Raw genomic sequence first — 24,042 nt, forward strand, 5'->3', positions numbered from 1 at the left:
CCGCCCCCTCTCGCCCCGCCCCCGGCCTCTTCTGGACCAGGCGCCTCCCCGCTACTGGCCCCACACCTTCCCCGCATGACCCCGCCCACCACTCTAGCCCCGCCACCTTCCAGACCAGACACCTCCCCGCTGCTGGCTCCAGCCCTTCCCCGCGTGGCCCCGCCCCCGCCCTCGCCCCCTGCGCAGGCCCGGCCCCTGCGGAGCCCAGAGACGCGGGGACACAGGCGAGGCGCGCGGGGTTCGGGCTGCGGCTTCCCGGTGCGGCCTCAGTGGGCAGGTGCGCCTGTGCGCGGCCTCGCTGGCTGAGAATTGGCGGGGGCTGGGGGCGTGCCCTGGACTGACCCCCACCGGCCTAACCCGCGGTGCGGGGCCAGGCCCGGAACTGCCCGCCCGGCAACTTGTGGCCGCTGGGGACCCCCGACGCCAGCCACTTTCCCTTCCCGGTCCTTAGCAAGATCGGCTTCTCCGGTCACTTTTATTTTTTTAGGCTCGAGGCGTCTGCCGCACCTCAGCCCACGACCTGCCCCGCTGGGAGCTGCGGGCGGCTGGCCAGGCCCTGACCGCAACCTGGCCCAGAGGCCCCAGCCCTCAGGCAAGATTCTCTGGGTAAGTGTGGGGCCCTGAGGCGCTGTGGGGTGAAGAGGTCTATGCAGGGGCGGCTGTGTACCTAGGGCCTTCCTGCACTGACAAACCCCCAGGAGGTGCCAGGACCCGGGAGTTTCCCAGGGCCTGGAGGGGAGTCCCTGATGGGTTCCTGCCCCGACACCTGTGACTCTTACGTGAGTGTGGAGAGACGTTTACTGAGCAAGTGAGGGAGGCCAGCCTCAAGGGCCGGCTCTGGTGGCTTTGTGCACCGGGGTGACTTGGGAACCACGTGTTCTACGTCAGCAAGACAGGAACCCACAATCCCAGAGCTGAACACACTGGACTTGACCCCTCCCACCAGGAGGCCCATGGTGGGATGCTGCTGTGGACTTGGAGACTCAGCACTCCCGGGACTAATGCTGAATGGATGTCAGGTTGCAAGGCGGCTGCTGCAGCTCCAGCCATCACGTCGAGGCTGGAAGGAGGAGGTGGCTGCTGCTGCTTTCACAGAAGCAAAGGCTCTTCCATCCCCTGCTGCACCCTGGCTCCTGGCCCCCAACTGGATGACTTGGGAAAGCAGGGGTGGTGGTATTAAGCTTGTCTTACCCCGGTCATGGCTGTTACCTGGGGCTGGCACATTGCTGCTGGGACCAGACTGGGATTCTGCACACCAGGCAAGAGGGCGTGAACCTTGGATAGGCAGCTGACAGCTCCACATGCTCCAGGAAAACAGCACCCATACTCCAGTAGAGGCTGGGCCTCCCCAGGCCTGAGTGCCAGGCTGCACTGAGCCAGGGCTCCCACCAAAGGCACACTTTATGGCTTTGAGACAGCTCCCTCTGCCTCTCTGGGCTTTGGGGAAGGGCAGACACGGAAGTGCCGGGAGTCTCAGAACTGCCTGGGGCCTGAGTTTCTGAGCTGGCTTCTTGCAGGGGAGTGGCTGCTGTGCCTTTAGGCCTTTGTGCTGAGGACGTGGGAGGAAGACCAGCCTTCCCCGCTGGAGGGGGCCCAGCAAAGCCTCAGCCCGTAAAAGTGAGAGGCCTGCCACTGCCTGCCCGAGGACCCTACTCCTGGGGGCCAGATGCTGAGAGGGGCACTGGGGGCCCAGCAGACCAGAGAGCTAATCCCAGTCCCACAGCCTGGGTGGGTTGTCAACTTCTGGCACCCACTCCAACTCCTCCACCCCCACACCCCCTTAGGTAAATAGGAGGTCGAAACAGAGGCCAGAGGGTAAAGGAGGTGCTTAGAGTCCGGGCTGGCTCAGGCCGGCCGGGCAGCTGCGCCAGCGCTTGGAGTTCCTGCTCAGTCCCCGCGGTCTCCTCGCCCCTCTGGGCACTTGGGCTGCCAGGCACCGAGCTGAGTGCCAAGATGCAAAGATGAGTCCCAGGCCTGCAGGAGCTGGAGCCCAGCAGGGAGCTGGCCTTGGGGCTGGGCCCCTCCTGCTCCGGGCATCCACCCAGCCCCAGGACCCTCCTGTCTCTGTAGGGCCTCCCCGAGGCCTTGAATCCACCCCGGCCTCGTGCTCAGTGCATCATGCCCCCCAAGCCCCAGCCCTCCTAGAGGTGTGGGTGGGGGAGGGGCTGCAACCCACACAGGCTGAGGACACAGCTGCTGCCACTGCCTGGGGCCAGCCACGCATCCTCCCCAGACAGGGACCAGTCTAGCTGTACCAGCCGCTGCCCCGGACCTGCCGCCCTGCCCCACCCCCCTCCCCTGGCCAGCCTCCCCAGAGGCCAGCAGGCGCCTTATCGGGCAGGGTTAAGGAGGGGTACAGTTATCAGGGGCTGCAGCCTAGGTTGGGCCACAATGTCCTCGTCTCTTGAGGGTGGCAGGCTGTGCAGGCTCCCTGATAAAAGCACCTTGGAAGGGAAGCTCCCGGAGCATGCTGGAAGGAAACACTGGCCTCCCACATGCCTGAGGTCAGGGCTTGGCCTGAGATGGAATTCTCGCTTGGTCCCATCCTCCCGGCCTGACCCTGGGCAAATGACTCAACCACTTTGTGTCTAGGTCACCTGTAAAGTCAGGACCCAGTGAGGGAGCCAGCCCCTGACCCTTAGTGCCCCTCCCCTAACAGCAGCCCCAGAGGGGGTCTTGACTGCCGCCTTCCATCTGGTTGTTTTACAGTGAAGTCACAGCCTCGCCACCTGTCTTGATCTCCCCACCGTGAAGGCCCCGCCCCTCCCGCTGCAGCCTCACAGCATGCAGCCCCAGGAGAGCCACGTCCACTATAGTAGGTGGGAAGACGGCAGCAGGGACGGAATCAGTCTAGGGGCTGTGTCCAGCACAGAAGAGGCCTCATGCCGCCGCAGGTGAGGGGCCTGAGGGCAGCCTGCCAGCCGTAGCAGGCTGGTGCCTCCCTCCAGAGATGTCTGCCCTAACCCCTGCCACCGGCCCCATCACCCTCCACCCCATCCTGGCTGGGAGCCCACGGTCCAGCGGCTCACCAAACCGCAGCCTTTGGCCTTCCCTCTGGTTGGCTGTGGGCTGGAAGAGCTTCCTCTTGACTCCAGCAGAGAGCCCAGGCCCCTCCCCCTGACCCGGACCAAGGGCCACAGTCCACTTAGGGGGCCCCTCATGCGGCCCTGGCCTGGGGCTCACCTCCAGTTGGTTCTCACCCCAGGATCTCCCAGAAGCTGTGCACGGGCAAGCTGGGCATCGCCATGAAGGTGCTGGGCGGCGTGGCCCTCTTCTGGATCATCTTTATCCTGGGCTACCTCACTGGCTACTATGTGCACAAGTGCAAATAAATGCTGCCCTGCATGCACACTGGGGGCTGGCTGCACACGTGAGAGCACAGGCCTGGAGACACACCCCTGTACACATGGACCCCCCCATGGACATGGGCCCCGCAGCACACACAGCGCACAGGGCACACGCGCTGGCAGCCAGGCACACGAAGACACCAGGTGCACAGCTGTCACAGGCCCCACACGGGGGCGCACAAACACCTGGCACACAGCCCTTCAAAGGACCTGCAGACAAACAGCTGGGCACACGTGGCTGGGAGGCCTGGGCCCAGCCTCAGCAGGAGCTGCAGGACACACCCAGGCTGGGCCCTGGGGCCCAGAGCCCCCAGCCACAGCCTCCCCTCTCCCAGGGCCCAGCCCCTTCCCTTGTGAAGGCCAGGATGAGGGGTTCCTTCAGCAGACAAACTGAGCCCACCTCCCTGGCAGCCCCCTGGGGTGGGATTCTCCCAGCTGCTTTCCTCCATGGGGGCAGTGTGCAGAGCTGTGTGGCCCTGGGCAGGCCCCTGTCTTCTCTGGGCCTGACTCCTGGTTTTGTAAGGGTGGCTCCAATAAGGGCTATGTGTCCCCCGCCCTTGTCTCAGATGCACCATGTCTTCCTTAGTAAGTGGGCACAGTTCTTCCTAGGCAGCCCACCACGCGCAGGGGCTGGGTGCGTCATCTTGGGGCTGGCGGCTGCCAGGGAGGACCTGGGTCTACCCTCCCTCCCCCAGGGACGGGCCTGGTCCCTCCAAGTACTTGTGGGTTAATAGCCTGTGTACAGAGGCATTAAGCGTCTGTTGAATGAACGGTGGATGACAGCCCTTGCCACAGTTACCTGGCCAGGCGTGACATCCAGGAAGGCTGTGGGAAGGGCTTGTTTCCCCGGGGCAGGCCCCCTCCCATGTGGCTCTAGGAATGCGCCCCTACCAACTGGGCCCTCTGGCAAGGACACCCGGCAGGCCTGGGGACCCCGATGTGGCTGGACCTCAGCTGTGTCCCAGGGACTTCAGTCCTATTCCCCCCACCCCCATCCTGGCCTTCAGTCCCAGCCTCCGGTCCCAACCTCCATTCTCTTGGTAGATGCTTTCCTGGGTCGTGTGTTTGGCCCTCACCTACCACAAAAGACCCCAAAAAGCCTTGCCAGAAACATCCCCTTAGGAAAGGGGTCCTTACACCAGGGCTGGGGGTGGGAGACATGGGCAGCCACTATCCTCACGGGCAGAGAAGGGAGGCCACAGGGCCAGATGAGGTTATCGGAGGGCTGAGGCTGCCCCTGCCCCAGGCCAGGTCCCGCCGAAAGCATCAAGTCAGGTAAACAGGAGGTGCTGGGCCAGTCCTGGTGGGGAGGCAGACTCCACACCATCCGCCTTTGGGGCGAGCAGGCTCACTTGAGATCTGCCTGGGGCCAGACGGTGGCAGGTGGAGCTGCATGGCTGATTGCACACTGCCCCAAGGCTCCTGGCTCCAAACCCGAGGAGGGAGCCCAAGGGCCTGTCCTGGGCTGGGGTCTGAAGCAATGCTGCTTTCCTGGGAGCCTGCTGTTGGGTGGGCCGCTGCCTGCCCCAGCCCCATGACAGCCTGGATCTCGGCACAAGTCTTCAAAAAGAAATCCCTACCTCTGACCTGCCACTCCCAAGGAGGGAGAGGAGTGGCCAGCTGGTACCCTCCCTGGAGCCCAGGACAGCACTGCCCTGGGGCTGCTGTAAGGAAATGGCAGAGGCCACTGGGCCCAGCAGTTTGGCTGCATGGGCCCCAGAAGGCAGCACTCCGACCTAGGGGTCCCGGTGCTGGGCCTCCCCAAGAACTGGTGCGGCCCAGGAGCCAGGCGAGGGCACAGGATGGGGATGGGAGCTGTCCCAGTTCTACAGTCAAAGGAGGGGAAGTGGCCCTGGTGCTTCTGCCGCGGGTCCTGCATGCCAGTGATGCCTATGCACCCCCACAAACGCTCCTCCCCACCTGTCAGGGGCCGGCAGCAGATGGCACAGGCGGATGTTGGGGTCTGCCCTGATCTGTCTGGCTGCATCTAGGCCCGCCCTGGCAGGGGCCCAGCATCTTCAGCCAGGGGCTCCACCAGCAGCCCTGCCAGCCCCAGCAGGGGAGGCTGCAGGCAGACACCCACGGGTGCTCAATGGGCCGGGCACTCAAGTTACCGACAGCCGCCTCTTGGGCACACCGCTTGTCCCCTAAGTGGCCATGGTGGAGACAGCAGCTCCAGCCCCAGGACCCCCAGGGTCATGGACCTAGGCTGAGCTGGGCAGTGTCCTTACAGCTCTGGGAGGGTTGGGGAGAGGATGGGACAAGACCCTGCTGAGTGGCTGCCTGGCCCACCCTCCCAGAGCCTCGCGAACAGGAGGATCTGCTGTGGGTGCGCCTGGGGCCTGGGCTCCTCTGAGAGTGCACCTGGGGTATCCATGCAGCCCGACACCTCTGGTCCACCGTGTGCTCCAGGCAGGGGCCCAGCAGGGTGGGGCCAGTTCCCAGGACCCCTGGTCAAGGGCACCAGCTTCCCCGTGACAGTGGCAGGTGCCTCTTGCTCCCTGCTGGCAAGATCTGGGTGGGGACAGGAGGCCCTCAGCCTCTGCACATAGAAGCCACCACTGGGCTAGAGTGAGCTTTGTGACACTTCGAGCAACAACCTCTGGCAGTGCCGGTGGGAAAGATCTGCTGGGCCAGGTGCGGAGCTGTTTTATTAGTGAGTGGGGGGAGGGGTGAAGACAACATCGGAGACACCTGTGCTGCCAGTTAAATACATTTCCAGCATCTCACGCATCACAAGCTGCATCAGGAAAGGGCACCGCACGTGGCAGCCTCATCCAAACCCACACAGTGACAGATGTGCTACAGCATGGACACCAAGTCCCCGGGAGCCAAGATGGCAGCTCCAGCATCCCTCCCTTCCTCCTTCCCGGGCTGGGCCGGGCCATGCAGAGAAAGGGCGGCCTCTGCCATGGCAGCCCCAAATCACCTCTCAGAGCAACTGTCTGGGGTCCCCAGCCCCAGAACTCCAGCAGAGTCCTGGCCTGGGGACGCCCCTGTGCCACCTCAAGCCTCCAGCAGGGCGGGCCCCTGGCCAACTGTGGCATCTGCCTTGACTGCCCAGAGCAGCAGGAAATTAGGTTTTGGGGGGACACAAGGCAAGGCAGTCATCTGACACACCCACAGCAGTCCGGCTGGCACTGAGTGTGGGCCTGGTCCTGTCTGGAGTCCTCTCCCTCCCACAGTGGGCCAGACGGGAAGGCCTGGCAGTGACCAGACAAGTGGGTCCAGGTCTCAAGGCAGCCTGGCCCGTGTCCTGCAAGTCTCTGAAGAGCCACCCAGCTGTTGGTCTGCCCACTGCACAGGGCCCCGGGCCTCTCAGGTTGACAACTAAAGGTGTGTGGGCTGTGGGGCTCTTGCAGATGCTCCCCAAAATCGCCAGTCATTTCTACAGACACAGAAATCGAGACACTGAACAGAGAACAAATGGTGTCATTTGATAAAGCTGATGAGTCTGCTTCTCACATGGCACCCAGATCATAAGGCAGTGGGGTCCGTGAAAGCCATTGCGGTGGCTGGCCGTGTCCTCATGAACCAAGCGCACTGACTTCCAGGAGTGGTGTGCACGCACATGTGCCTGGACACAGACAAAGACACGTGGACATGGGGGTCTGACCTGGACATTCACAACGGAAACGTCTACAACAGAAGGCGCCCAGGACCCATCCATCTGGCGCACAAATGAAGATTTTTGGCTCAAAAACCTAAGCGTCCTCCAGCTATTGCTACCATCTGTCCCTCAGCTGGCTGATGACTGCCAACGCTTCCCAAGCAGAGGCGTCTGGTCCACTCATGGGGCTCCACCTGCCTGTCACTGCGGCACTAGCGTGCACACGATGGAAACCCCACCGACACCACTCTCCTCCACTTGGCCCCGCAGAGCCAGGGTGAGGGGCTGCCACTGCCTTCAGCCTACAGGCTGCTCACCTGGAGGGGTCCCCACATCTCTACCCCCACAAGGCAATCCAACAGCACTATGAAGAGATGCAATTCTGCCAATTCTAAGGTCACATTAAAACTTTTCCCCCAGAGATTATGCTCACTGCCAGCTAGAGAACCCAATGTCCTTGCACGTGCCAAGCTGCACCCTGGCATGATATGGTTTTACAAGATGCTGCGTCATAGAAAGTGACTGTGTTGTTCAAGGAAACGCCCATCGGTTGGCTTCCCAAGTTTTCGGGTCTCCGAACCAGTGACAGTCATGTGTCACTCTGTGACACGAACAATGTGTGCTTAGCCGCTGCTGTGTGATCACAGAGTCCTTACACAAGCCTCGATGGTGCATGTAGTTTTATTTATGTGTTTTCATCTGGAAAACCAAGTGTCCCAGCAGCATGACTAAACATCACCCACTTCCCCTACTTGATCTACAAGGCCAACGCCGAGAGCCCAGACCAGGATTCCAAACACACTGCACGAGAATATCGTGGGTCTGCTGTCAGGTACTGTCTGTCACTGACCCAGACGCTGTTATGTGGCACATGACTGTACAGTGTCTTTTCTCCCATAAACAGTTACCTGCCATGTATCTACATGATTCACAACATTTTGAACAGTTAATTCTCACATTTGAATAATTCCATAAAAAACCGTAAAATCACTTTGATGTTGTAACGACAACACAGTATCACTTTACGACAGAATCATCTGGAAAAATAGAACAACGAATACATACATCTTAAAAAATGCTGGGGTGGGCCAGGCACAGTAGCTCACGCCTGTAATCCCAGCACTTTGGGAGGCTGAGGTGGGCGGATCACGTAATCCCAGCACTTTGGGGGGCAGAGGTGGACAGATCATGAGGTCAAGAGATCAAGACCATCCTGGCCAAAATGGTGAAACTCTGTCTCTACTAAAAATACAAAAATTAGCTGAGCGTAGTGGCACACACCTGTAGTCCCAGCTACTCGGGAGGCTGAGGCAGAAGAATCGCTTGAACCCAGGAGACAGAGGTTGCAGTGAGTCGAGAACACGCCACTGCACTCCATCCTGGCGAGAGCGAGACTCCATCTCAAAAAAAAAAAAAAAAAACTGGGGTGAAAATCTAACGGATAATTCAGCACTGCCGCATAGAAACCTCCGTAAAATAGGCCAAACAAACGCGGACAGGCGGCCCTGGCGTCAGCGCACGACAGTCACATGGGGAGGGGCAGTGGCCAGGTCAGCCTTGGATGGGTACACCACCTTCAGGCTTCCTTCCAGGTCCACCACCCGGACCTGCTCCACCACCAGCAGGGAGGGCCCGTCCTTTCCAGCACTGGGATTCGTTCTGGGATCTGGAAGTTGTCCAGAGACTGCATCAGCTTCAGTATCTGAGAGTGATCCTTCCTCTTTATTTTCTAAAGTGTACTTGTTCATTTCTGCCATTTTCTGCAAATAAAAAATACCTTTTTAACCTGGAGATGAGAGGTGACCCAGGGAAGACATGCTGCTGTCAGCCAACACAGTAAGCAAGAAAGAGGCAAGCAGGATGGGTGGGAAGTCAAAGAGCAGAGCACCACTCACGCTCAAAAGTGTTTCTCAGGAGGAGCCACCCCACACTCACCAGAATGAGGGCATCCATGACATCCTTGCAAATCTGCAGACTGGTGGCACTTGTTACTTCCAAAAACAAATCAGAAGTCGTTTTCTTAACCTTAAAAGAAAAAAACATTTTGGAAAAGAACAGTTATCAAATGTAGACATCAGCAACTGCAACATTTGTTCTCAGGAAAAATCTACAAAACTGTGTGGCCAGGCACAGTGGCTCACACCTGTAAATCCAGCACTTTGGGAGGTTGATGTGGGAGGATCGCTTGAGCTCAGGAGTTCAAGACCAGCCTGGACAACACAGCGAGACCCCATCTCTACAAAAAAATACAAAAATTAGCCAGGTGTGGTGCCATGCACCTGTGGTCCCAGCTACTCAGGAGGCTGACATGGGAGGATTGCTTGAGCCCAAGAGTTTGCGGCTGCAGTGAGCTATGATCTCGCCACTGCACTCCAACTTTGGCAACAGAGCAAGACCTGTCTCAATCAATCAAGCAGATGGCATCACACACACCAGGCCCGCTCCTTATAGAGGAAGACTGCAGTGCTGCACGCAGCATGCCGGGCTGTCGTGCAGCACCAAGCCCGAACAGCATGCTGGGCCATCGTGCAGTGCCTAGCGCCAGCAGCATCCCGGGCCATCGCGCAGCGCCTAGCGCCAGCAGCATCCCAGGCCGTCGCACAGCACCGAGCGCGAGCAGCATCCCAGGCCGTCGCACAGCACCGAGCGCGAGCAGCATCCCGGGCCATCGCACAGCACCGAGCGTGAACAGTGAGCCACAGCTCTGAGAAGCCAGGGGACCCTTTGACCCCTCTGGGCTGCGTTTTCTATTGCACACAATGAGACCTCACGATGCAGCAGACACTTGTGTGTGTTAATTCTTTTTCTTTCTTCCTCTTCTTTTTTTTCTGGATATGGAGTTTCACTCTTGTTGCCCAGGCTGGAGTGCAATGGTGCGATCTCGGCTCACCACAACCTCTGCCTTCCGGGTTCAAGTGATTCTCCTGCCTCAGCCTCCCCAGTAGCTGGGATTACAGGCATGTACCACCACACCGGGCTAATTTTGTATTTTTACTAAAGACAAGGTTTCTCCATATTGGTCAGGCTGGTCTTGAACTCCCGACCTCAGGTGATCCGCCCACCTCGGTCTCCCTAAATGCTGGGATTACAGGCATTGAGCCACCACGCCCCACAGACTTGTGTTAATTCTACAGGGAACAGCCTAGAAGACACACCATGTTCACACACATGCCACCCTACCTTTGTCTTCTCACTGTTGGTTATTGGTGGGAAGGAAATCACATCACCGTCTGCATCCACAAGACACGGGTAATTTTCATTTCCATCCAGCAAGTGAAGGTATCTGTATGGGAAGAAATACAAATTATAGGCATAACTATAAAAGATATACTGTGCTGGGTGTGGTGGCATGTGCCTGTGGTCCCAGCACTCAGGAGGCTGAGACAGGAGGGCTGCATGGGCCCAGGAGTTTGCTGGGGCGTGCTGTGCCAATGGAGTGTCTACACTAAGTCTGTCATCACTATGGTGAGCTCCTGGGAGTGGAGGACCACCAGGCTGCCTAAGGAAGAGTGAACCAGCCCAGGTCAGAAACAGAGCAGGACAAAAAGCTCCGGTGCTGATCAGTAGTGGGATTGCGCCTATTATTGGCCACCTCACTCCAGCCTGGGCAACGTGGCGCGACCACATCTTAAAAAAAAAAAAAAAAAAAGAAAGAAAGAAAAAAGGCACAGCCGGGTGTGGTGGCTCATGCCTGTAATCCTAGCAGTTTGGGAGGCCAAGGCAGGGGGAATGCCTGAGGTCAGGAGTTCAAGACCAGCCTGGCCAACATGGCGAAACCCCGTCTCTACTAAAAACACAAATATTAGCCAGGCATGGTGGCAGGCGCCTGTAATCCCAGCTACTCGGGAGGCTGAGGCAGGAGAATCGCTTGAACCCAGAGGTGGAGGTTGCAGTGAGCCAAGATTGTGCCATTGCACTCCAGCCTGGGTGACAAGAGTGAGACCCCGTCTCAAAAAAAAAAAAAAAAAAAAAAGGCACACACCTGCAAACATACCTAAAGGTTAAACTGGACGACTCAAAAAGTTCTTTACACAAATTAAGTGTAATATCAAGGGCCCAAGCCTAACAAGCTTCAAAGAACAAAGTATTCTGAAGCCTGTGTTTACAGAAATCACTGGGCCAGTTATGGATGATCATCTTGCTTAGAGCAGGGCCAAGGACCCTGACTTGGATGATACCCAGCAGCGCAGGGTATGGATAAAATGCTGTGGGTTGGGCTGGCATTTATGTCCGTTTCCTAATGGCTACTTTATATCCTGTCCTGTCCCATCCCGAGGGCCACCAGCCCCCTGCAGAATGGCCAATACCTCTGCTCCTAACACCTTCCACTTCCCTCATGTCAGGGCCGTCTAGATGACAGACTGGTTCCACAACGTCTCCTTTGGAAAGAGAATGCTTTCTTTTTACCCTGTTAAGAAGCTTCCGGGTTCTGGCAGCATTAGGCGGTTCCTGAGGAGCACAGACTAACTCAGCTAAGGCCAGCATGCTGCACTCCCCTGGGCCCAGCCCCACCCCACCAGGCACGCTGCCCACCTGTGCAGACCCGACACACTCTGCCGCTTCTTCTGCTTCCTCTGCTCCTCGGCCTCCAGCTGCAGCTGCCGCACCAGCTCCTTGGCCTTGGCCTCTTTCCGACCCAAGGGGATGATCTATCGGGCAGAAACCCACAAACTCCACTAGGGTCACAGCCACAGAACTCGCCTGGCCTGTTGATTACCGCCTTAAGCCTCAACGAGCCCTCCTGACTCCCGCCCTCATTCATCTCTACAGCAGGCAGGGAGCATCCCACGGGACCACGCAGCAGGAAGCTGCATGCAGGCTGTGACTGCAGCGTCCCAGGGAGACCTGACACCTAAACACACTGATCCTACCGAGGCGGGGCTTAACCTTAAACCCAGCTCATGCACAGCTGTTTCCAGAGGTCTGCCATCCTCAGGCCAAAAGAGGAGAGAAAGGCTGAGCAGCCGGGACCTTGTGCACTCCACAGATTCAACAGCCCAGGACAGCACCATGACACAGCAGCTCACCCTACTGCCAACCCCACGCAAACGGTTTTACTATCGGGACAGAGACCAAAATTTCTGATTAAAAGGTAGTGAGCGAGTGAAGGAAACCATGTTCCCACGACTGCTCCTCCGCCGAGTCCTCTCACAGCTGTGCACAGCTTCGAGTAACCACAAATGCGGCCTGTTTCATTATTTCATGTCTTTGCAAGAACAGCATCAGATTCTACTCTAAAGAAAATGTTCAGGCCAGGCGCGATGGCTTACACCTGTAATCCCAGTACTTTGGGAGGCCGAGGTGGGTGGATCACCTGAGGTCTGGAGTTCGAGACCAGCCTGACCAACATGGAGAAACCCCGTCTCTACTAAAAATACAAAATTAGCTGGGCATGGTGGTGCATGCCTGTAAACTCAGCTATTCGGGAGGCTGAAGCAGGAGAATCGCTTGAACCCAGAAGGCGGAGGCTGCGGTGAGCCAAGACTGTGCCATTGCACTCCAGCCTGGGCAACAAGAACGAAACTCCATCTCCAAAAAGAAAAGAAAAGAAAATGTTCAGGCTCCAGCATCAGCATGGCGTCTTTCGACACCGAGGAGACCCTTGAGTAGACCCTGCAAAGGAGGCTGCAGCACCTTGAGGTCCTGCGGGGGCCGGGCGCAGTACAGCAGGGGCCCTTTGACGGCGCGGAGCTCATGGGTGGCAAGGGTGGCAGCCGTCCTCTTCTCACAGAGATCTTCGTGGAGCTTGGTCTGTAACACAGGAGCAGTGATGAACAAGGTCTCTTGTGCCCTGAAGCCCAGCGAGGTGTCCATGCTTGCCCCTCAGCTGGGCTGTGTGCCAGGAAACCCTCCCGGTCCAAGGTCTTCACAACCCCGCCATGCCCCTTTCCAAGACAGGGCTCCCCTCCAACTCCTCTCCATCTAGCCAGCCTGGCACTCACTTTGTGGAATCACCATCAGGAAAACTATCTTAACCTATAAATCAGCAGACGTTCTTCCTTCTCTAATTCTAGACATAATATTTGAGATTTCAAAGAACCCACCTTGAACTAAAATGTACATAAAGGCTGAGCTTTAAGTTTTAAAGCCCTGCCTGTGGTGCCTGTTCCCTTCCTCCCTAAGCTGCAGGCAGAAGGACTCTCACGAGTCGCCCTCGGCCTGCCATGCTCTGTCGCTGCCACTGCGGGGCGCACGAGACTTTCCCCTGGGCACAGATGTGCTTTATATTTTAAAAGTTGGTCAGGTGTCACAGAAAAACAACAAACTGGGAAGTTAGTCTTGCCAAAACCTAAACAATTCACAGAAGAATGTGCTGGCAAGAGTTGATGACTTTAATACTGTCTTACATAAAACAAAATGTGTGATTTACTGCAGAAGTCAGAAAACCCACCAAAATATCGAAAAATCAAGGAACCCTGATTTTCTTTTCCTTTTTTTTTTTTGAGATGGAGTCTTGCTGTGTCGCCCAGGCTGGAGTGCGGTGGTGCGATCTCGGCTCACTGCAACCTCCACCTCCCCGGTTCAAGTGATTCTCCTGCCTCGGCCTCCTCAGTAGCTGGGATTAAAGGTGCTCACCACCACGCCTGGCTAATTTTTGTGTTTTCGGTAGAGATGGGGGTTTGCCATGTTGGTCAGGCTGGTCTCGAACTCCTGACCTCATGTGATCCAGCCGCCTTGGCCACCGCACCAGCTGGAACCCTGATTTTCAACTGCAATAAAGCTATCCAGAAATTAGGATAGGCCAGGTGTGGTGGCTGACACCCGTAATCCCCACACTTTGGGAGTCCGAGGCAGGTGGACTGCTCGAGGTCAGGAGTTCAACATCAACCTGGCCAACATGGTGAAACTCCGTCTCTTTTAAAAATACAAAAAAATTAGCCAGACATGATGGTGGGCACCTGTAATGCCAGCTACTCAGGAGGCTGAGGCAGGAGAATCACTTGAACCCAGGAGGCGGAGGCTACAGTGAGATTAGACTGTGCCACTGTACTCCAGCCTGGGAGACAAAGCTAGACTCCTTAAAAAAAAAAAAAAAAAATTAGGATAAACCGTTAACGCCATATGTGGAGGAGCAAGGGATAGGGCCAGTGACCAGGCCCAACCAGGCCAGGCTGCAGGCGTCTGTGAAGAGGCCATCTCCACGCTGGGGACACCTGCCTCCCGGAGGGGACTGAGGCCTTACCCCTTCCTCAGCAACACCTGAGGCAGAACCTGCTCTATTCCCTCTTTGGAGCTGAGGAAACTGAAGCACACAGACACCTGGCTGGGCCCCATACTCCACTGCCGCTCCTTCGGACACGCTCGCCCCAGGATGTGTCCCAGCTTGTGGTGTCCCACACCTCTGTCCCCATCATGAGGACCCCACGGGCACCCACCTGTGAGGTGAGGAAGCGCTTGAGCGCATTCCCCGGCTGCAGGTCCATGCCTCGCACCACGGCCCCCACAATGTAGGGCCGCACATCCCGGACCTCGGGGCTCACTCTGACTGTCAGGGGTGTGGGGTTTTCGGAGACATGCAGGACCCTGAGCAGCAGCCGGCTGGCATCTCCCACGTTCTGCTCCTCCCCATCGCCGCCCTCCCGCCTCTGCTTCCTCTCCCTCCTCTTCCTCCGGCTCTCTTCCTTCTCCGAGCCCTCGGCACGGCCCTTGCCCTTCCCGCCGCCACGGCCTCCGACACGCAGGTACTCCAGGATGGATCTGGTCTGGCAGCCGCTGACCATCTTCTCCAGGCGCTTGTCCCTCAGCTTGTTCCCGCGGAAATTGATCTCCTTGAGCTTGGGGCAGTCTGCAAGCTCTGCAGGGATCTCGCTCAGCTGGTTGTTGGAGAGGTCCAAAGTCTGCAAAGAGAAACAAGGATGTGTCAGACCCCCGGACTCTAGGAAGAGAGTCCAAGGTCATGCTCCAGAGGCAGGGAGACCACTTATCACTCGCAAAAGCAACCACTGGCCTGTCTGTGGGGACGCATCCCTGGGAAGCCACAAGTTATTCACCTTTGAGTTGCTTCCCCAGCTCTGCACCCCACATCAAAGGCAATATCCAAGGAGCCTCTCCAAGGAGAAGGTGTCAGCCATGGTTAACAGTGATCTCTGCAAATGCTTCTGACTCAAACATGTCACCCTCTTTAACAACGACAGCAGCATTGCAGATCAATCATCAGGTTAGAGAACAGAAATGTGACAAGAGACAAGGGATGTCTGGCTGTGAAACGTGACCTCATGTCGGGACCTAGCCAGGACTGCTCAGGTGAGAAGCAGGTTTCCCAAAGTGGTGTTATTTTTTTTAATTAAATGAGCTAAAAAAAAAATACAGCAAAATCTCTAAGAGCATTCTTCTTCATATTGAAGTGCAAAGTTGCCCGCAGTGACACACAGAGTGTCCTCAGGGTTCATGCAGGAAGGAAAGGGGAAAGCCGACTTCAACGGCGATGGGTTCTCAGCCTTCGTCTGACCCAGGACAGGTGCATCGGGGCCACCACTGTGTGCCACAAAGATGCCCAGGACGCCCCGTGGCCCACGGGAAAGCGCTTTCTATGACCATGACTGATCAGACTTTGGCAAAACCTGCAGGTGACCTCACTGAAAGGATGGAAGGGGTACAGTGGCACCTGATGCACTCTTAGGATGTCTTTCCCGGGTCTGGGCAGCGCAGGGAATGTGTGTTCAAGGGCAGCCACTTCCATGACATGAGGCTGCCGCTGCGGGCTCAGGCAAAAGGGGCCCATCCACCTCCACTCTGCTCTTTCCTGGCTTGGTACCCAGGCCCCACAGCCTCACCCGGGTGGTGGGGCAGGCACTGTGAGCAAACCCTTCTGTCCCAGCTTCCTCTAGGGCTGGAGGAAGACCCTGCTCAGGATGCAAAGCCTGACCCTCGGGGGTCTCTGGCAGCCTGGGTGCCGGCTCTGCCCCCAGAGAGGAGGCAACAGCATGTGGGCCCCTTGGAAGCCAGCACTCACCCTTGGTTGGTGTGGCTGAGAAGTCCTAGTCACACTGGGTGTGGAGGAGACAGGTAGGGCTGGACTTGATAGACTCTGAACAGAGTTGGGGATGGGCTGCTTACCCAGAGGACACCTCCTGCTTCGCCTGGAACAGATGGCAGGGGTGATGGAATTTCTCAAGCCCCAAGTTGTGAAGGAAATGAAAAAAGGAACCTGCTGGAATCCTCTGGCTCAAGCAATCAAGCTGCTCAGAGGCAGGTAAGGGCAGCATGGCTCAGAAATGGGACGGTGCTCAGAAGTGGGAAGGGCGGCACGGCTCAGACATGGGAGGGTGCACTGGATGAGTTCCCACAGGGAGAACAGAGACCAGGGAGGAAGCGACAACTTAACAGTCAAGCAGGAACAGCGTGTGTAAAAGAAATAAAAGGGCTCGCGTGCCCTCCGGGAGAGAATGGGGCAGTCTAAGCAGCAGTGGTGCCTGCTGGGGAAGAACACGAGGCAGGGGCTGAGACCAAGCCCAGCTGCTGGGCACTACCTGAGCCACGCGTCCATCGGATCTAACAGAACTGCCACAATTTTGTGCTTCTCCAGGTGGCACAGGGTGGGCTGGGCTGGCCTGGGATAAGCTGGTTGGACTGGTGGCTCCAGCCCAGACCTCCCTTCCGGCCCCACATGGGACGAGAACCAATCTACCCCTGGAATCCAGGTGGCCTCACAAAGTACCAGGAGCCGTATCACCAATGCTGTCACCAGCCTGCAGCACCAGGAACAGCACGGCCGTGAGCTCAGCCTTCTAGAGCTCCTCGCCTCCCTGTCAGAGCCCTGGCTCCAGCATTAGAACCAGCCTGGGCCGCCAGCCCAGGGCACAGCCTGCCTGGCAGAGGCCACGGGAAGCTCTCGGGTTGGAAGGTGGGGGCGCCGGCGTCTGAGGTTCTGCTCTGTGGGCTTCTGCGTTGCCCTAAGGGGCTTTGGTCAAAAAGCTTGAGAGTTCCCCTCAAGTGGAACCTCCTTTCTGCCTGCAAACACGCAGTGGGGCGTCTCCCTCCGCTGACAAAGAGCAAGTTCCTTCAGACCCAGGAGCAGCAGCAGAGGCGAAGGGGGCGGGCGGGACCCCACTGGGGCGCCCAGAGCAGCCACAGCCAGTTCAGCCCGCAGCCTGCAGTGAGTCCCCGAAAGGACGATGGTGGGCACTCAGAGAAGGGTCTTCCTTCCAGGCAAAGACCATCAGAGAAAGGGCATCTGAGCAGCTCAGGACCTGCCTGGAGGCTCTGTGGGGAGTCGGGGGACAGGAAGGGAAGCGGGGGAAGGAAAGCAAGAGGGAGGGCAAGAGAGTCACCATCTGGGTGGGGCACAAAGCCACAGATGTTGGGCAGTCCTTGTCAGAAATGCGAGGCCCTGCTGACGAGGTCACACTCTGGCCCCTCAGGCCAGCGCTGGGCACCCAGTGGCAGCCTCAGCAGGAAATGAAGCCAGAGGTTTCACACAGGAAGAGTGGATGAGGGTAGTGTCAGTTTTCAATTGTGCGAGGGAGCAAGCAGGCATGCCCACAAGTATGTGAAGTGCACACTGGCTTCAGGGAGGATGAGTTACACAGGGGGTGACTAGGGGTCCTCCTGACACCTGATGGGACAAACTGCCATCACCTGTCACCTGGAGCTGACACTCTACTGCAGGAAACACAACCCCTGCAGTGGCTAAGCTGATGGCAGCAACATGGGGCCTGACTCTGGCCTGGCATACCAGCTGCCTTCCGGGCCCATGGCTTTTGCAGGGGACCTGCTGCAGGGGAAGGATCCTAACTTCATGGTGGTGACAGGCTGACATAAACCAACCCAACAAGCAGCGCCAGCCCGAGTGAGCCCCACTCCCTTTGGCAGCAACTGAGAAACTCGGAAGCTGGGGGAGAGCCTTTGGCTTCAGGAGGGTTCACATTGAGGCTGAACTCCCCTGTGCAGCTTGGTCTTGGGAGGGGAGTGGCCCAGGGCCTGATAGGATGTCTTTACTAAGGCACCGTCCTGCCCACATCAGCTGTTCAGGTAACATCTGTCCCATCCATCCCTCATTCCTACACGGACAGCACTTACAATGCAGTCAGGAGAGGTGTGACGTGCCCCCATCCTTGGCTCACCACAGTGCTGGCAGCTGAGCCTCACGGGCCACAGCAGCGGGAAGCAGCCGGGGAGGGCCAGCCAGGTGCTCTCAGGTCTCAGCAAGCCACGTGGCTGAGGCCAGGACGCTGGGGAAGCCAGGCTCCCATGCAGGCAGAGCTACTGGTGAGGCCATAGGACAGCAGAGGCCTCGTCCCCAGTGGCTGGGAGGAGAGGGTCAGGGCCTTTGCACTGCAGGTCCCAGCCCAGGCTTGGGGGTGCTCTCTGGGGAATGGGTGTGGGGATGGGCACTAGGAGCCAGGCCGAGTTGCTTCCATTTGCAGTGTCGCCCCTCTGGGGAGGGAAAGGACAGGCAGAAGCCTCTGTGCTGTTATTTTGGCGGCCCCTAAAGAGCCAGTCCTCCCAATGAACCGGAACTGGGCTCCCACTTAGTTAACCCACGAAACGCAGGAAAGTGGCAGGAGGCATGTTCCAGGTTGATGCCTGAAGAAGGGCTGGCAGCTGCTGCTTTTGAGCTGAGGAGCCCCTAGCCCTGTGAAAGGGGAGGGAGAGGCCCTGAGACGACACATGAAGCCCGCCCACCCCGGCAGCCCAGCCCTGAGCCCACGTCAGCTGACCACAGCCACGCGAACGACCAGCAGCAAGAGCTGCAGCACTGTCCACTGTCCACTGCCCGGCGGAGCCAGCCCAGAGTGCAGAGCCGCTGCGGCTTTACAACTCATGGTTTCGGAGTCAAGCAGCCACGATGACCAGCACCACCTCCCGCATCTCTCTCCCTCTTCATGTACTGCGTTACCCTCCCAGTCTTCCTACAGAGGAGCAAAGAGCCTTCAACAGCCAACGGCACGCAGCCACAGAGAAGCAGGGCTGGAGCCTGTGCCTTATGTTTTTTTTTTTCCTTTCCTCCCCCTTCTTTCTCTCTTTCTCTCTCCTCCTCTTTCTCCTTTGTTCTTGAGACGAAGTTTTGCTCTTGTTGCCCAGACTGGAGTGCAACGGCACCACTTGGCTCACCGAAACCTCTGCCTCCCAGGTTCAAGCAATTCTCCTGCCTCAGCCTCCCGAGTAGGTGGGATTACAGGCATGCGCCACCACGCCCGGATAATTTTGTATTTTTAGTAGAGACAGGGTTTCTCCATGTCGGTCAGGCTGGTCTTCAACTCCTGACCTCAGGTGATCCGCCCGCCTCAGCCTCCCAAAGTGCTGGGATAATAGGCGTGAGCCACCACGCCTGGCCTCTCTCTCCTTTCTTTAAGACAGGGTCTAGCTCCGTTGCCCAGGCTGGAGTGCAGTGGTGTGATCATAGCTCACTGCAGCCTCAACCTCCCAGGTTTAAGTGCTCACCGCACCTCAGCTTCCTGAGTAGCTGGGACTACAGGTGCACACCACCACACCCAGCTAATTTTTGTATTTTTTATAGAGACAGGTTTTCACCATGTTGCCCAGGCTGGTCTCAAACTCCTGGGCTCAAGTGATCTGCCCGCCTCAGCTTCCTGAAGGGCTGGGATGCCAGGCATGAACCACTGCGCCCAGCCTGCCTTCTGTTTCTGGGCTCAGTTTTCTGGTTTTCTACACTCCCCATCTCCCCACAGCACCAGGAAGGATATCAAATGCATTCGCCTTTGTGTGCAAAACACCAGTGTGCGTAGCTACATTGCTGGGCACAGTTCTGGTAGCCATTCCTCAGAAAGGTACCCAAAAGGACATCTGAGTCCAACAAGGGATTCCAATAGCTCTTGCGTGACCCTCCAAGAAACAGGTCTCCTGACAGAGAGCCACTGGAAGCCTAAAATTGACGAACAGAATGGCCCAGGGGAAAGGGAACTTGGCCACCTCTTTTGGGTTTTAGAAAACAAGAGACACTCTTTGCCTTGAATGACATTGTTTTGGGCACCATAAACAGGACTGCTTTACTGGGCAGGTGCTACAGACAGCTGGACACATACTGTTTATTTATTTATTTATTTATTTTTTTGAGACGCGGTCTCACTTTGTCACACAGGCTGGAGTGCAGTGGTGCAATCTCGGCTCACTGCAACCTCCGCCTCCCGGGTTCAAGCGATTCTCCTGCCTCGGCCTCCCAAGTAGCTGGGACTACAGGCACGCATCACCACACCCAGCTAATTTTTGTATTTTTAGTAGAAACGGGGTTTCACCATGTTAGCCAGGATGGTCTCGATCTCTTGACCTCGTGATTCGCCTGCCTCAGCCTCCTAAAGTGCTGGGATAACAAGCGTGAGCCCGGCCCACAACACTCTAAGAACTTGAATACTGAAAGACATCTATGAATTTGAAGAGAAATATTGTAACTGACTGGACACTTACATGATGTAAGGCACAATATTAAGATACACGCCTAATACATCAACATTCTGGAAAACCAAAAGTATCTGTCAAGTGGGAAGGTGCGAGTAGACCGTGCCGTACCCAGTATCACACCTTAATCCTGGAGGGATGCCTACAGTCCCAAGGATCACGGAAAATAAATGCCAGTGAACTCGCTTCTTCCAGGAAATGCCAGTGAAACCACCTTTGCAAAAACTGTAACAGTAAGAAAATTATAATGGTGAAAGAGATCTGATCTAACCAATCCCCATCTTTGGCCTTCAAACTACTTTTTTTTTTAAACAGAGTGTCGCTCTTGGTGCCCAGGCTGGCGTGCAATGGCATGATCTTGGCTCACCGCAACCTCCGCCTCCCGGGTTTAAGTGATTCTCCTGCCTCAGCCTCCCGAGTAGCTGGGATTACAGGCATGCGCCACCATGCCCAGCTAGAGACGGGTTTTTCCATGTTGGTCAGGCTGGTCTAGAACTCCCGACCTCAGGTGATCTGCCTGCCTCAGCCTCCCAAAGTGCTGGGATTACAGGCATGAGCCACCAGGCCTGGCCCTTCAAACTACCTTTAATTATTCCTGGGCTTGGGCCAAGCTAACTTTGGGAGACATTTATAATTTAAATGATAATAGTCCTTCCGTAAAACTCAACTGCCTTTGTAAAGCTAATGGGGGTCCACCAGGCTAGGAGGATGGAGGAACCTGAATTCTGCTAAGGGGTAGACATAAAAAACTGCCAGCTATTGTTCTGGAGGTCACAAGATAGGTGACTTCCCCCATTACTCCTGCAGATAACAGCGCTATCGGTACTGTAGAACCTAAGATTGGCCTTCTGAGCTGTCTTTTCAGGTTTTTTGCATGTCTGATCAATGGCTCTACCTGAAACCAAAAAGAGCTCCTGTGGCCCCACCCAGAAGTGACTCAGTAAGCAGGAGGACCATTTCCCACACCCCTATGATTGCACCTCAACCAATCAGCAGCAAGCACCCGTTGCCTAGCCACCCTCCCCTTCCCCCAAACTATCCCTGAAAAACCCCAGCCTCCAAATTTTTGGGGAAGCTGATTTAGTAATAAAACTCGGCTGGGCGCGGTGGCTCATGCCTGTAATCTCAGCACTTTGGAGGCCGAGACTGGCAGATCATAAGGTCAGGAGATTGAGACGATCCTGGCTAACAGAGTGAAACTCCATCTCTACTAAAAATACAAAAAATTAGCCGGGTGTTGTGGCTACTCGGGAGGCTGAGGCAGGAGAATGGCGTGAACCCGGGAGGCAGAGCTTGCAGTGAGCCGAGATAGCACCACTGCACTCCAGCTTGGGCGACAGAGCGAGACTCAGTCTCAAACAACAATAATAGTAAAACTCCAGTCTCCCCTTTAGCTGGCTCTGCAGGTGTAAAACTTTCTCTGTTGCAATCCTCCTGCCCTGATAAATCAGCTCTGTCTGGGTAGTGGACAAAATGAACCCATTGGGCAGTTACATCAGTAACCATGTGTCGCTCTACAGTGGGTTTGTTTTGTTTTGTTTGCCACATGGTCTCACTCTGTTGTTCAGGCTGGAGTGCAGCGAGCTGGTATCACAGCTCACTGCAACCTCCACTTCCTGGGCTCAAGTGATCCTTCCACCTCAGCCTCCCGAGTAGCTGGGACTACAGGCACGCGCCACCACGCCCAACAAATTTTTGTATTTTTGTAGAGATGGGGTTTTACCATGTTGGCCAGGCTGGTCTTGAACTCCTGACCTCAAGTGATCCGCCCGCCTCAGCTTCCCAAAGTGCTGGGATTACAGGTGTGAGCCACCGCGCCTGGCCAGGGTTTGTCTATATACCCTTATATAGATATGTTATTTGTACAATGAGTTGCAATGTCTTCAGGAATTGCTACAGCAAATAAATACATAAGCTGCTACAGTGTATACGTATTTCATTAAGAAATGTCCACATAGGCCAGGCGCGGTGGCTCACACCTGTAATCCTAGCACTTTGGGAGGCTGAGACAGGCGGATCACGTGAGGTCGGGCGTTCCAGACCAGCCTGACTAACACAGTGAAACCCGTCTCTACTAAAAACACAAAAATTAGCCGGGCGTGGTGGCGCACGCCTGTAATCCCAGCTACTCAGGAGGCTGAGGCAGAAGAATCGCTTGAACCCGGGAGACGGAGGTTGAAGTGAGCCGAGATCGCGCCACTGCACTCCAGCCTGGGCGACAGGGCGAGACTCCATCCCCTCCACAAAAAGAAATATCTGCATAAATTCAAAGATGAAAAATGGGGGAAGAAATGCAAGACTGCCTTAAGGATGAAACCAAAAGAGAAGATGGAGAGAACATCTGGCTGGGTTTAGGTCGTGGTTCTGCCATGCGGCTTCCCTACTATCTTTTAGGCAGCAGATTCAATGGGCACCTGTTACAGGCCAAGCATTATCCCGGGGCCTGGGGATCCAAGATGAATTAGTAAACAGACCCTGGACAATACAGTCTGGAGAAGAACCCAAGTTACCTGCTGCTTACTTTGGGCAGGCCCTTTGGCTTTCTGTAAAACAGGAATAACCACCCCTACCTTGGAAAGCTGCTATTAGAATGAAGTGAAATACAATCCTCAAGATCACAGCATGTGGCATTATGCAAAATCCAGGGTGCCCCCTTACCACAAGACTCTCTCAAGTCATTTCACAAGTATTAGATACAAAAAAGACAGTCTCTATGCTCGATCTACAGGAGAAGCCAAGTTTGCTAACAATTACAAAATAGCGTACCACGTGTAAAAGTCCAGTTAACAGAATGCGGGGGAGTTCAGAGGCCACCTAGTATGTTGGTGTGGCCAGGAGAAGCGGGAGCTGGAAGGCGGCATCTGCTTTCCAGGGGTGATGCCCCCGCAGCTGGCTTTCAGCCTTGTAGGAATTCCCTGGGCCCAGTGCCCCAGGGGGCGTCACTAGGAAGGGCTCGGCCCCGAGAGGGGTTCCATCTCCAGGGCTACTCCAAGGCCCTATCCCGCCCCGCCCGGGCAGCCCCCGCTGACCTTGAGTGAGGCCAGGTGGGCGATGTCGGGGCTGAGTTCTCGGAGGCAGTTGTCAGCAGCCGCCAGTTCACTGAGCAGGGGCAGCGCGCCGGGGCGAAAGAGCTCGGCGGGGAAGGAGTCTAGGCAATTGCCGGTGAGGTTGAGGCTCTGCAGGCGCGGGGCGCAGCGCGCCAGGTCGGCTGGCAGCTCGCGCAGCCGGTTGCCGCTGAGGTTGAGGCTCTGCAGCTGCGGAAGGCCCGGCGGCTCGGCGGGGCCCAGGCCTTGGCCCGGCGGCAGGGCCTCCAGCGCGTTGCCCGAGAGGTCGAGCACTCGAAGGGCAGGCAGCGGCCCGAGCTCGGGGCTCAGGCCAGGCCCCAGCGCGTTGCGCCGGAGCACGAGGCTGTGCAGCTGCGGCAGGCCCTGCGCCAGGCCAGGCCCCGGCGCGCGCAGGCTCCCGCAGCCGCTCACTTCCAAGTAGTGCAGCAGCGGCAGGGTGAAAAGCCGCGGCGGCAGCTGCCCACCCGCCGCCCGCACTCGCTCCTCCAGCCCGGGCCCTGTCAGCAGTAGCTCCCGCCGCCGCTCCCTCTCAGCCAGCTCCAGCTCCGGCCAAGACTCGGACACCGCTGCCGCCGCCATGGCGCCTCAGCTGCTGGCAGGCACCCACCCACCAGGGTGCTTCCGGGGCAGCGCGCACCACTTCCGGCCTGTGCTGGAAAAGCCC

At 57.0% G+C, this 24,042-nt stretch overlaps 2 protein-coding genes across 3 annotated transcripts; one reads left to right on the forward strand and one right to left on the reverse strand.

Annotated features, from left to right (window-relative positions):
- The first annotated feature begins 97 nt into the window (after positions 1-97).
- SMIM1 (small integral membrane protein 1 (Vel blood group)) lies at positions 98-3,367 on the forward strand. Of its 2 annotated transcripts, none has more exons than XM_012498347.2 (3): positions 98-606; positions 2,710-2,894; positions 3,206-3,367. In XM_012498347.2, the coding sequence occupies exons 2-3, from the start codon at positions 2,785-2,787 to the stop codon at positions 3,330-3,332; spliced, it is 237 nt and encodes a 78-aa protein (XP_012353801.1). In that variant the 5' UTR covers positions 98-606; positions 2,710-2,784; the 3' UTR covers positions 3,333-3,367. The 2 variants fall into 2 exon arrangements, with proteins under 2 accessions (XP_012353801.1, XP_030661756.1); XM_030805896.1 differs by lacking the exon at positions 98-606 and adding an exon at positions 963-1,073 and having other exon boundaries at positions 3,206-3,351.
- Positions 3,368-5,985: 2,618 nt separating this feature from the next.
- Positions 5,986-23,997, reverse strand: LRRC47 (leucine rich repeat containing 47). The gene is made up of 7 exons (XM_030805685.1): positions 23,343-23,997; positions 14,334-14,795; positions 12,592-12,708; positions 11,491-11,606; positions 10,138-10,240; positions 8,893-8,982; positions 5,986-8,717 (listed from the first exon to the last, which is right to left on the reverse strand). Exons 1-7 carry the CDS (start codon positions 23,955-23,957, stop codon positions 8,469-8,471), a joined length of 1,752 nt encoding a protein of 583 aa, XP_030661545.1. The 5' UTR covers positions 23,958-23,997; the 3' UTR covers positions 5,986-8,468.
- Between the last annotated feature and the right edge of the window lie 45 nt (positions 23,998-24,042).

This window comes from Nomascus leucogenys, chromosome 24 (assembly GCF_006542625.1).
Source record: "Nomascus leucogenys isolate Asia chromosome 24, Asia_NLE_v1, whole genome shotgun sequence".
Taxonomy (NCBI): Eukaryota; Metazoa; Chordata; class Mammalia; order Primates; family Hylobatidae; genus Nomascus; species Nomascus leucogenys.